The 13,348-nt window shown below is 36.3% G+C and overlaps 1 protein-coding gene across 1 annotated transcript; it reads left to right on the top strand.

Moving 5' to 3' along the window:
* Positions 1-610: 610 nt before the first annotated feature.
* LOC110203764 (uncharacterized) lies at positions 611-12,785 on the top strand (the record flags this gene model as incomplete). The annotated part of the gene is made up of 5 exons (XM_020980225.1): positions 611-843; positions 3,263-3,377; positions 3,539-3,712; positions 5,231-5,337; positions 12,648-12,785. Coding segments are annotated over exons 1-5 (767 nt in total), but the record flags the coding sequence as incomplete, so codon positions are not given.
* Positions 12,786-13,348: the final 563 nt, after the last annotated feature.

Raw genomic sequence — 13,348 nt, 5'->3', positions numbered from 1 at the left:
TTCTCTGGATTTCCACCATGCCCGGAATGTTCTTACTCATCTCTGCTGCCCTGGCTGTCAATTTTGGACTGAACTTTCATGCAATGCATGTCAAGCCAGCTTGAGAAAACTTAAACTGTATCTCCTTCTTAGAGCTAAATCTGTTCAACATTTGTGTTTGTGTTTGGGGTGTTCACAATAAATAGCGCCGTTTACTCGAATTTGAATTGGGATTTCAAGTAGTTACTTAATAAATGCCTGATGATTGATGAAGCATGTGACATGTTATATTACTGAAATGCCTCATGTGCTACATAGGGTCCCCACAAAGAGTGACAGCTAGTCCATGCACATAAACAAACATTTATGACTTTACCGTTGGGCCCATGCTTGTCACCTGAGGCTCTGATAAAAGCAAGAGGAATTGTCTCCCTCAAGGCGTTGTCAGGGCTACAACCTTCTCTAGGCTTGAATCTTCTATAAATGTCTCCCGCTCTGGAATCTCCTAACCTCCAGTCTCTAGCCGTTGCAGTTTTCTGTAGCGGAGGTGAGGTCCCCGGGCAGGCTAAAAGGCCAAGAGAAAACCCCCTCTCGAATTCTCCCCACCGGCTTTTGAAGCTTGGTAGCAAAAATGAAAAAGATTTTCAGTTTACACAGCAAGCGAACAGTGAATCCACGTCGAACCTCCGTCCTCAGGTGGAAGAACAGCGGGGTCCAAGAATCCGATCCTAATTCAGGATACCTGATTAGGGCCAAGGACGTGGAGAAGATCCACAAAGCTGCCTCCACTGGGGATGTGACGAAGGTGCAGCAGCTGCTGCTGCTGGGGAACTCAGGCGTGAACGATCGAGATGAAATGAATCGGTAAGAGGGAGAGGGAAGGGGGGAGAGACGGGAAGCCCCGCCTCCAGCAGCCTAAGACACCCCCCACGCCTCCCTCCTCTTGGTATGTGTCTCTTCACTCACCCTTGGAAAAGCTGTTGCTGTCAGCACCTGGGACAGGACAGCGCCTCCCTTCAGGGTCAGAGTGAGGCTTAGCCTCCTGGCATTGGATAGTAAGTTCGGAAAGCTCGCGTCACCTCACCTGTCCAATTTTAACGAACGGGAAACTTCTTCATTTTACTTTGAGCCAGGGTCCAACCAACTTATTTCTCAGTGGAGACTTGGGCAAATACTACTCCCTTCTAGTGAAATGTTGTTTTGAGTCGTTTCAATTATGTCTGACTACCCATGACTGTTTGGGATTTTCTTGCAAAGATACTAGGAATGTTTGCCGTTTCCTTCTCGGCTCCTTTCATAGATGGGGAAACTGGGGCAAACAGGGTTAAGTGACGTGCCCAGGGTCACATGGGTATCTGACGCCAGTCGTGAACTCAGGAAGACAAGTCTTCCTGACTCCACGCCCAGCACTCCTACCCATTCTAGCTGCCTGCCCCATGTGATGTGTGAAGTGAAAAAATGCCAAGGCAGAAAATTAATTTCTGCTCTTATAAAGAATCTGCTATATGTATCAGGCACCCAACTAACTGCAATAGATAGAAATTGGGGAGCAGGGATTCTCTGCATTCTAGAGGTAATCAGCAAGGGAGACTGAGGAGAGGATGGGATACTTAGGGAGAACCAAAGAGTAGTGTTACAAAACCTAGAGAGAAGAGAATATGAGGAAAGAGAGGTCTAGTTTGAAAGCTTCAGAGAGGAGAAGGATGAGAATTGAGAAAAGACCATTAGATTGGCAATTAAGAGAACATTAGTAGAAGAGTTTGGAAGCCAGACTGTAGATGTTAAAAGAAAATGACAGGAGAAGTGGAGACAGCTGTTGTCAAAGGGCTTCTCCTCACATCTAACACAAAGGACAAGAGAGACGTAGGATGAGAGTGGGGACAGATTGATCAAGTGATGATTTCTTAAGAATGAGGGAGGGGACATGGGCATGTATGTAGGCTATCAGGGAAGTAACTAGTAGGCAGGGAAAGACTGAAGATAAATGAGAATAGGAATGACAGAGGGGGCAACCCATTAGAGGAGATAAGATACAATGTATCACTTGTACATGTAGAAGCATTCTCAGTGGCAAGGAGAAGGGCCACCTCTTCCTATGAGGTGGCTGAAGAAAGAGATAGTGACAGAAGGCATTTGTATGTTAGATGAAAGAAAGGGGGAACAAGGGAGGTCTCAGGTAATGGTCTCACTTTTTTCAGTAAAATATGAGGCAAGATTTTTAACTGAGAAGGTACATAGTGAACCAAGGGAGGTTTGAGGAGGGATGAAAAGGTTGCAAGAGCTGCTGTGGTGAGTGGCATAGTGAATTTACTATGGAGATAGAATAAATGATTGCCTTGCAGCAGTGAGACCCGGTTGATTATGTAACATAATTTGTAGTGGATCTAGTAAACACAGGTGCATGATTTTCTCAGCTTTATTGAGTAGCAAGTGTATAGGAACAAAGACAGTAAGGCAGGAGTGATTCAAGGCTGAGGCTTGGCAGAACACAACTGGTGAGATGATAAGGGGGCAACATACCAGGCTCTTACTTGAAAACCTTGCCAGCATGGTAGAATTACCAAAACTTGTACCCTGCTGGGATAGCCTTTAGCAGCACAGATCCACTTCCAGTGTCCAATGCTACATGGCAGTAAGATTTTAGTGGAGAATGCACACACGTGCACATGTGCTTGTGCAAATGCACGATATGCAAATATGTAAATGTTTTTCTGAGGCAGCTACTTTACTAAATGTTTTGTAATTATGGATACTCTTAGTGGAAAGAAGTTGTTATTAGGCTTAACAGCCAAGCAGGGGGATGTACGTCTGTAATCCCAGCTACCAGTAAGGCTGAGGCTGGCAGATCTCTTGAACTCATGAGTTCTGAGCTGGTGGGCTATGCCAGTAAGGTGTCTGCACTGAGGCTGGCATCAGTATGGTGAGTCCCAAAGTATGAGGGGCCATCAAATTGCCTAAAGAGAAGTGAACCAGCTGAGGTTAGAAACTGAGCAGAGTTCCCATGTCAATCTGTAGTGAAATTTTAATCTGTTTTTTTTTTTTTGTTTGTTTTGTTTTTACCCTTGGCAATTTTGTCCATCATATCGAGCAAAAAGAGCTAATGCATATTTTATATTTCTTTGGGTGACAGTAGTATCCATTTATATTTTTTGGCAGTGATTTAGAGTTTAGGCATAAGAATAATAATGCATTTTAGGTTAGAAATCACACTAACTAATAAGTCTAAAATTTTGATTGTTGTAGTATGTTATCAAGCAGTCACATAGCTCTCTCATTTCCATAGGACACCTCTACACCTGGCCTGTGCTAATGGATATCCAGATGTTGTGTCTCTCTTAGTAGAGAGAAACTGCGATCTAAACCTGCTGGACAATGATAGTCTAACACCTTTAATTAAGGTATGTACTAGTTAATCACACTGGTCAATGAAATCCATTTTGATTTCTCTCTGATCAAGAAAATATGATTTACTAATTTATTTAAATATCATTAATGATGTTTAAGTATATTAAATTTTATCTTAGAGTATTTATTCTCTTTCTCTGTACTATATTGACAGGCAGTACAGGGTCAACATGAGGAGTGTGCTACTATCCTGCTCCAACGTGGTGCAGACCTTAATGTTGTGGACACCATCAACAACACTGCACTTCATTATGCTGCCTTTGGACAGAACACAGCTATAGCAGCAAAGCTGCTGAAACATAACATGGACATTGAAGCAAAAAACATGGTAGAAGCCCACCTTTTGTATAATAAACTATTTTATGAGTTAAAATGTGTAATCAGTGTTCAATTCACATATTTTATAATTCATATATTCATGGAAGCATTTCTTCAATGAAAATAACTTATAATTCTGTAGTCAAAGTTCATTGGCCTTTGGAATTTTCTAATAGTGTGGAGGTGGAGGAGGGGTGGGTGAACAAGGGAGGAGATTTTATTCACCTCCTAATGAGGAAACTCCCTCTACTGGTTTAGACTAGGGCCTGCTCTATGATTTAATCTTAGACTAGGGATTGTTAACATGGGATACATTAACTTTAAAAAGCAACAATGGCTTTATAGTTGTTTCAATGTAATTGGCATCCTTTGCATTCTATATATTTTAGGCATTTAAAAACGTTATTTTGGAAAGGAATCCATCATACAAAAAAACTTAAGAAACCCTGTCTTTAGGGAGTGTCCTGGAGTACTGAAACTTCTCAGGGTCCCAGCTAGTATATGTGGGTTAGCAGCAGGCCTTGAATCTAGGTCTTACTGACTTTGAGGCTAACTCTCTACCCATTCCATCGCAGCTGTCTCTCCAGAATTTTGGTTGCATGATACATTAGGTCTGCTCCCCAGAATGTGATAGTTCCACCAAATATTTCCTTACAATGCTTTTTCTACAAATAGATCTTTATATAACATAATGTTAATTTGTCATTTAGAAGTGCCAAATTTTTTTTCATCTTTTTGAAATTTGTTCCTACTAAGTATAAAAATACACAGACACAGAATTTTGTAACAATAAATTCTTAAGTGTATGTTTTTTGGTATTTCCTAAAGACTGTACCCTTTCCTTTCTAGAGTTACTGAACAACTCCTGATTTTTAAGAAAAGGTTTAACTCTTAGTCACTGTCACTTGAGAGAGAAAAAAAAACATAAAGCATACTTTAGGAGGGCAGAGAAGAGAGGGAATATGCCAATGAGAATGAGTTCCTTCTATGTTTAACCACTTTGAGGCAAGATTTTTTTCAGTTTTGAGGTTGGTTGTACACACTCGAGGGCAGTAGGTAAAGACAACTAGGCAAATGTAAAATTGACCATAGTATAGCTTTAGCTTGGCAGAGTACTGAGGAAATAAGGTTGGCTGCATGCAGACAATAAGTATTATGACACGAAGACAGCAATAAAGGAACATACTCCTGAAATAATATGAAACAGTCTCCTATAAATCCTAGGTTTCTATGTACTGATCACAAATTTATAGCTGGAAGGAATCCCAGAGGCTCTCTAGTTTCATTCTGTCATTTTACTTATGAGGAAACTAAGTCCCAGAGAAGTGAAATAATGTGCTTATCATCACCCAGGAATTAACTAACAGAAGCAGGATTGGTCTTCTCGCTCCAAAATTCCATTGTATCATACCTCCTTCACAAATTGTTAGCAAGTTCACAGGATGTTCACAAAATGCCTTAACCTGAATTGATGTATACATATAGAATTCTTACATGCTGTAACAATATCTTTAATATGATTTTGCAGGAAGGCTTTACACCACTTGTGGTTGCAATTACAGAAAGTAATCTAGATATGGTAGATTTTTTCTTAAAGAATGGAGCAAATGTGAATGCCTCGGATAACTCTAAAAGGTACAGTAATTAATGCTTGAAATAAAAAAAAAGGTTCTAGAGTAATAAGAACAACTTAAACCATAGAACACATGGAACAACAATAATTGAAACTGATTATCATTGTGAAAGGGTGAAAAATGTCCGAAAACATCCAGTATGAAAAAAACTTATTTATGACTGCAACAGAGAAAGCAGTTCATGTGGGCCTGCCAACCACTGTTTATTGGTGATTACTATTTGCAGTTTTATTTATTTGATTTTATTGTTAGTTAAGATTATCCCAAAGAAATTTTGTACTCTGGTGTTTCAGGTGATTCTCTTTATGAAATATCTCATGTCACCATGAGAATTGTAGTGTATTTTCTCCTCTTCCTTCTTTTGATTTTCCTTAAGAATATGCACATTGAGAAATACAAACGAATACGAGAATAATATGATGAAATACTTTGATGAACCTATGATCTTATCATTGTGGAAACTTGTGCCACTGGTTCATATTTTAACCTTTCCATGCCTTCTTATCCTACATGATTTTCATCATTGTCATTCCATAAATTCACCATAGAGGATCCAGGAAACACACTGAAGCTTTCTCCTGGTTCTTTTAATATATGAGGAACAGTGCAGTGAAAATTCTTTCTGGCTTTTATTTTTAATATAAGATTAGGCCATCCACTTTTTTTTCTGTTTATCAGTGTCTTTGAGAATGTCTCTAATACCACTTACTACATCAAAGTCATTACTGCCTGAAACAACTTATACTCACTGTGCATATTTCCATGGCCTTTGAATTTTGATTCTTCTGAGATATTTTTGGTTTTTGAATTTTTTAAAAATCACTGTGGCCACAAAGCATTCTTGAGAGAATATTGGTGTTTATACAATGAATTTTGTGCAATGGGTCATGAAGTGCTGTATGTAGTTTCTCAAATGAGATCCAGTTGGATCTCCTTTTCCCAATAATTATGAGCCCCTGCACTGCTGTTCTTCAATACCCATCAGCAGTGTGCATGTATGCCTTCACATATAAACACCTCTACAAAGATATAGATTGACCACGTAGATGGGGCTGTCCTTTCAACTCTATCAAATCTAGGAAATACTTTTCATTCTTTTTCAGGGTGGATTCTTAGACCAATGCATTTTGACTAAGTTTGGATTTCATCAAGGACTTTTTGTTCAGGGCTTGATACAATTAGCACAATGTCATCCACAAATAGGAGCATTTGTAAATCTTTGCCATCATATACATCTCTGTTCTATTTGGACCCTGTGCAGGACATCCTATGTAGCATTGGGAAACACCTTAAGTGAGCATATGTCTCACATTTACATCTAGCTTAATGCTGATACTTACTCATTGAACAAAGTTATCCTTTGGGTGGCATGGGTCATTGAGTCTGTGTGATTTTAACATTAGCATGTGAGAAACTTGTTTGCTATCACCAAAATTAAAAAAAAAAACAGGACCTGACATTATCCTAACAGAAATAGGACTGATTACAATGTTGGAATAATTTAGAATTAGCTGTCTATGTTCATTCATCATGACTGTCCAGAATAAAGGTCAAAATTAATATAAATGAGAAAAAAGGATAAAGATGAAAAGCAGACAGTAGTCATCATGTTTCCTCTTGTGATTAACACTATCAACTCCCCCAAATGAGAAATGGACATATGCTATTATCCAGTTAACAAGCATGTGTTAAGCACTATCTATGCTAAGCACTATGCTAGGCAGTGGACATATGTAATTTCTCAAAAGTTAGTACAAAAGGAGCCTCAAAGAGAAGGCCAAAAGAGCCCAGAAATGGCATCAGCTGGGAAACATTATCTCTGCCAAAAAGAGAGCTATTATGGCTAAGATGAACTCAAGCTTACACTAAAACATAATTTGTAAAAATAAAATAAAATAAAGAGGAAGAGGATAGAAGATGAAGACCAGCATTGCTTTCCAAAATAATAAAAAGCAGCTGAAGAGAAGATAAACCTGTAGGTTGTTTGACATGAAGCCTAACCAGATCATCCTGAGAGCATTTGTTCATTATGGAATTTGAAGAGTGACAATGAATAGATATGAAATAGAACAGAACTACCATTATTTCTATTTTCATTAACACCAACATGGACATTTGGGAAAGATTACTTCCTGAAATAAAATATATGAATATTGAAAAGAAATAGATCAGATTTTTAGATTTTTCATTGAGCAGATATTTCAAAAGATATGTGTGGTATCTTTTTGACCTTCACTTCTGAATGTTAATTTTTTTAATTAGTATTTCCCCCCACTTACATGTCAAGACAATTGCTAGCATTTTATTTTTACGAGATTTTGAATTCCAAATTTTTTTCCCTCCCTTGCTCCCCTCTCCTCTTCTGCAACTGGCAGCAGTTTGATATGGATCATATGTGCTATCATGTAAAAATGTTTCCATATTAGTCATAGTTTGAAAGAAGGAAACAGATCAAAAAGATAAAAACTCGAAAAAGAATAAAGTAAATGAGAAACTATGTTTCCATCTGCATCCAGAGTCCATCAGTTCTTTACCTGGATGTGAATAGTTTTTTCCTTCGTGAGCTCTTCTGATCTGACTTATTTCAGATCATTGTGTTGCTGAGACAAGCTGAGTCATTCATAGTTGATCATCACATAGTGTTCCTGCTAACTGTGTACAATGTTTTCCTGGTTCTATTCATTTCACTTAGATCAGTGCATAGAGTCTTTCACGTTTTTCTGAAATCTACCTGCTCACAATAGTATTCCATTACATTCATACAGCAGCTTATTCAGCTATTTACCAATTGATGGGCATCCCCTCAATTCCAAATATTTTGCCACCATTAATAGGGTTGTTTAAAATTTTTTGCACATGTAGGTCCTTTCTCTTTTTTTTATAATCTCTTTGGGATACAGAACTAATAGTGGTATTACTGGATCAAAGAGTGTACACAGATTGGTTGCCCTTTGGGCATAGTTCCTAATTGCTTTCCAGAATGGTTTTATCAGTTCACAACTCTACCAACAGTGTGTCACTGTCCCCAATTCTCCACATCCTCTCAAACATTTATCATTTTCATTTTTTGTCATATTAGCCAATCTGATAATTGTGAGGTGGCACCTCAGAGTTGTTTTAATTTGCATTTCTCTAATCCAAAGTGATTTAGAGCACTTCTTCATATGCCTATGGATCGCTTTGATTTCTTCATCTAAAAACTGCCTCTTCTATCATTTGACTGTTTATTATGGGAATGATTTATATTCTTACAAATTGACTTAGTTCTGTATATATTTGAGAAATGAGAACTTTTTCAGAGACACTTGCTATAAAGATTGTTTCCCAGCTTTCTGCTTTCCTTCTACTCTTGGTTTTATTTGTACAAAAGCTTTTTATTTGAATATAATCAAAGTAGTCTATCTTATATTTCATAATGCTCTCTATCTCTTATTTGGTCATGAATTCTTCCCTTACCCATAGATCTGACAGGATTCCTTGATTCCTTGCTCTTCTAATTTGCTTGTGGTGTCATCCTTTATGTCTAAATCATGCACCCATTTTGACCTTATCTTGGGATACAATGTGAGATATTGGTTTATTTCCTATTGTTTTTGAGTTTTCTGAGCAGTTTTTGTGAAAAAGTGAACTCTTTTGCCAAAAGCTGGGGTCTTTGGGTTTATCAAACACTAGATTCCTGTGGTCATTGACTATTGTGTCTTTTGTACCTAATCTATTCCACTGATCCACCACTGTATTTCTTAGATACCAGATTAGTTTTGATGATTACTGCTTTATATCTGGTATTGCTAGGCTACCTTTCTTTGTACTTTTTTTTCCATTAATTCCCTTCATATTTTGACCTTTTTTCTTCCAGATGAATTTTTGGTGATTTTTTTTTTTAGTTCTGTCAAATAATTTTTTTGGCAGTTCTATTAGCACTGAATAAGTAAATTGGTTTTAGGCAGACTTGTGATTTTTTATTATGTTGGCTTTGCCTACCCATGAGCAATTGATATTTTTCCCATTGTTTAGATTTGACTTCATTTGTATGAAAAGTGTTTTGTGATTGTGTTCATACAGTTCCTGGGTTTGTCTTGGTAGGTAGACTCCCAAGTATTTTGTATTGTTTACAGTTATTTTGAATGGAATTTCTCTTTCTATTTCTTGCTGCTGAGCTTTGTTGGTCATAAAAAGAATTCCTGATGATTTATGTGGGTTTATCTTATATCCTGCAATTTTGCTGAAGTTAATTATTTCATGTAGTTTTTTAGTTGATTTTCTAGGATTCTCTAAGTATACTATCATATCAGTTGCAAAGAGTGATAAATTTGTTTCCCTACTGCCTATTCTATTTCCTTCAATTTCTTTTTCTTCTCTTATTGCTATAGCCAGCAATTCTAGTACACTATTGAACAATAGTGGTGATAATGGGCATTCTTCCTTCACCCTGATCTTATTGGCAGGTATTCTAGCTTATCTCTGTTACAGATAATGCTTGTTGAAGGTTTTGGATAGATACTGCTTATCATTTTAAGGAATGCTCCCTATACTCCTATGCTCTCCATTGTTTTTAATAGGAATCTGAACTGTAATTTGTCAAAAGCTTTTTCAGCTTCTATTTAGATAGTCATATGGTATCTGTTCGTTTTTTATTGATATGGTCAGTTGTGCTTATAGTTTTCCTAATATTGCACCAACCCTGCATTCCTGGTACAATTGCAGCCTGGTCATGTATATAATCCTTGTGCCAAGTTGTCGCAATTGCCTTCCTAGTATTTTGCTCAAAATGTTTGCATTGATATTCATTAGGGAAATTGATCTATAATTTTCTTTTTCTGTTTTAGCTCTTCATGGTTTAGGTATCTGTACCAAATTTTTTTGTCACAAAAGGAGTTTATTATGACTCCTTCACCTATTTTTCCATATATTTTATATATAGTAATTCATTGTTCTCTGAGTGTTTGATTGACTTCACTTGTGAAACAATCTGGCCCTTGGGGATTTTTTCATAGTGAATTCATTAATGGCTAGTTCAGTATCTTTTTCTAAGATGGGTTTATTTAGGCATTCTGTTTCCTGATCTATTAATCTGGGTAATTTATATTTTCAAAAATATTCATTGATTTAGCTCAGATTGTCAGATTTATTGACATATAATTGAGCAAACTATTTTCTAGTGATTGCTTTAATTTCTTCTTCCTTGATGATGATTTCACTCTTTTCATTTTTGATACTGGTAGTTTGGTTTTCTTCTTTCTTTTTTTTTAATCAAATTAATCAATAGCTTATCTGTCTTTTTTTTTCATAAAGCCTGCTTCTAGATATATTTGTTAGCTCAGTAGTTTTTTGTTTTTGTTTTTTGCTTTTAATCTTATTAACCTCACCTTTGATTTTCAGAATTTGGTATTTGGTGTTCAATTGGGGATTATTTATTCATTTTTTTCTAGTTTCCTTTTCTTTTGTTTGTTTATTTTAATTGGGAAACCAATTAATTGATCTCATCTTTTTTGTATTTTGTTGAAGTAAAAATTTGGAGAAGGAGAAATAATTTTTCCCCTAAGTACTGCTCTGGCTGTATCGCATCAATTTCAGTATGGTGTCTCAGTGTTGTCATTTTCTTTAATGAAATTACTGATTGTTTCTATGATTTATTCTTTGACCTACTTATTGTTTAGGATTAGATTATTTAGTTTCCAATTAACATGTAATGTTGTCTTTCTAGCACCCTTTGGTGAATGTGGTTTTTATTGCATTATAATCTGAAAAGAATACGTGTGATATTTCTGCCTTTCTACTTTTGATTTTAAAGTTTTTATACCATAATGCATGGTCAGTTTCTTGTTTAGGTAACATATGCTGTTAAGAAAAAGGTATATTCCTTTCTCTTCCCATTCCGTTTTCTCCAGAGCTCTGTCATGTCTTAATTATTCTAATAATCTGTTTACCTCCTTAGTTTCTTTCGTGTTTATTTTTTGGTTGCATTTCTTGAGTTCTAAGAGGAGGCGGTGGAGGTCTGCCACTAGTATAACTTTGCTGTCTATCTCTTTCTCTAAGTCACTTAACTTCTCCTTTAAGAATTTGGATGCTATACCACTTGGTACATATATGTTTAGAATTGATATTGCTTCATAGCCCATGGTATCTTTCAGCAAGATATAGTTTCTTTCCTTATCTCTTGTAATTAGATCTATTTTTGCTTTTAATATTTCTGAGATCAGGATGGCTACCCCTGCTTTTACACTTGAGCTGAAGCATAATCTATTATGCTCCAACCTCATACCTTTACTCAGTGTGTATTTCTGTTTCAAATGTGTTTCTTGTAAATGACATATTGTAGTATTCTGGTTTTTAATCCATTCTCCTACCTGCTTCCATGTTCATCCCACTTACATTCATGATTATGATTATTAACTGAGAATTTCCCTACATCCTATTTTTCTTCTTGTTTGTCCTCTCTCTCCTTTCACCCTTTACCTCTTCACCAGTGTTTTGCTTCTGTTCAACACCTCCCCTGATCTGCTCTCCCTTCTGTCAGTTCTCCCATACTCTCCTCCTACCTTAATTTCATATTCTCCCCTCCTATTTCCCTGTTGGGTAACATAGATTTCTATATTCAAATGATTGTCTATATTATTCCTTCTTTGTGCCAATATTGATGACAGTGAGGTTCAATCAACGGCCATCAGGCACCCTCGTATCTTCTCCAAATTTAATACATTCAATCTCTCCCTTCCTTCTGCACTTAGTATATTCCTCTTTGCCATAGCTTCATTATTTTTGTGTTATTCCCTCAAATTCACCTTGTATTCATAATTCTGTCTGTGTATGTTCCTTCTAGCTGTACTATTATTGATATGATTTTTAAGAATCAAAGTATTATCTTACCATGTAGGGATGTAAACAGTTTAGCTCTATTGATTCCCTTATGTTTTCTCTTTTTCCCTGTTTATGCTTCTCTTGGATCTTGATACTGGAGATCAAATTTTTGGTTTAATTCTGGTTTTCTCCTCATGAAAACTATGTAGGATCCCAGGAGAAAGTCCTTAACTGTTGCACACATATGGCTTTGACATACTGTCTACTTGCCTATTATAAAGTCTTAAATTTGACAATCCCTGTAAAAACTCTAAGGGGACCAAAAAAATTCTTTCTTTCTTTTCTTCTGCTTTTAATTGCCATTTTTGCTGCTTCACATAAGCAATAAAAGTACTCATATCCCTTACTAAGCATGCTCCACATGGATATTCTCTCTATTAAAACATATAAAAAATCTGATTAGATGTGACTTGTTTAAATTCTTAAGTTTAGATTGTTTCTTTCTTATTATAGGACAGCCATTATGCATGCTGCCAGTGGTGAACAAGTAGGCATAGTCAGTCTTCTTCTTCAATATGATGTTGATCTCCGTTGCCAAGATAAATTTCAATGGACAGCTTACCACTATGCCAAACTCGGTTGTCGCCCTATGTAAGTACTAACATCATAGTTCTAATTATCTTTATACAATTGCATTAAAAAGGATTTTTTTCCTCTGTATAGCTGAGACTGTCCGGAACTTTCATAGTTGCATAAAATAGCAAGCATCTGACAAGCATACTTCAAGTCACTAAGAAGAAACTGGGCAAATGGAAAAGTTAGGTTCTCCAAGTTTAGGAGGACATAAGCAAGAGACAGGATACAAAGTAGAGTCAGGTAATCTGAGATCAGAATTTTCAGAAATAATAATGATGAAAGCTGCCATTTTTATAATTCTTTAAGGTTTTCCAATGTTTTACATACATTTTATTATTTGATCTTCACAAAAGTTCTGTAATTTACTTATACTGCCTAATTTAGAGAGGTAATTTTTGTGTGTTTTTTAACCTTTGCTGACACTTCTCAGTTATACTAGACTTAAAATTAGTTTTAGGGAAAATCACAATATGTCTTAGATGCCTTCAAATGAGTGATAAACAAAAGAATAAATCATAAATATTAATAGTCAACATTAGAATTTATAGAGTGGCAGTTTGGTACAGGGGAAAGATTGC

This window comes from Phascolarctos cinereus, unplaced genomic scaffold, assembly GCF_003287225.1.
Source record: "Phascolarctos cinereus isolate Bilbo 61053 unplaced genomic scaffold, phaCin_HiC Scaffold_12;HRSCAF=473, whole genome shotgun sequence".
Classification (NCBI taxonomy): Eukaryota; Metazoa; Chordata; class Mammalia; order Diprotodontia; family Phascolarctidae; genus Phascolarctos; species Phascolarctos cinereus.
This window is presented reverse-complemented; position numbering and strand designations above follow the sequence as displayed.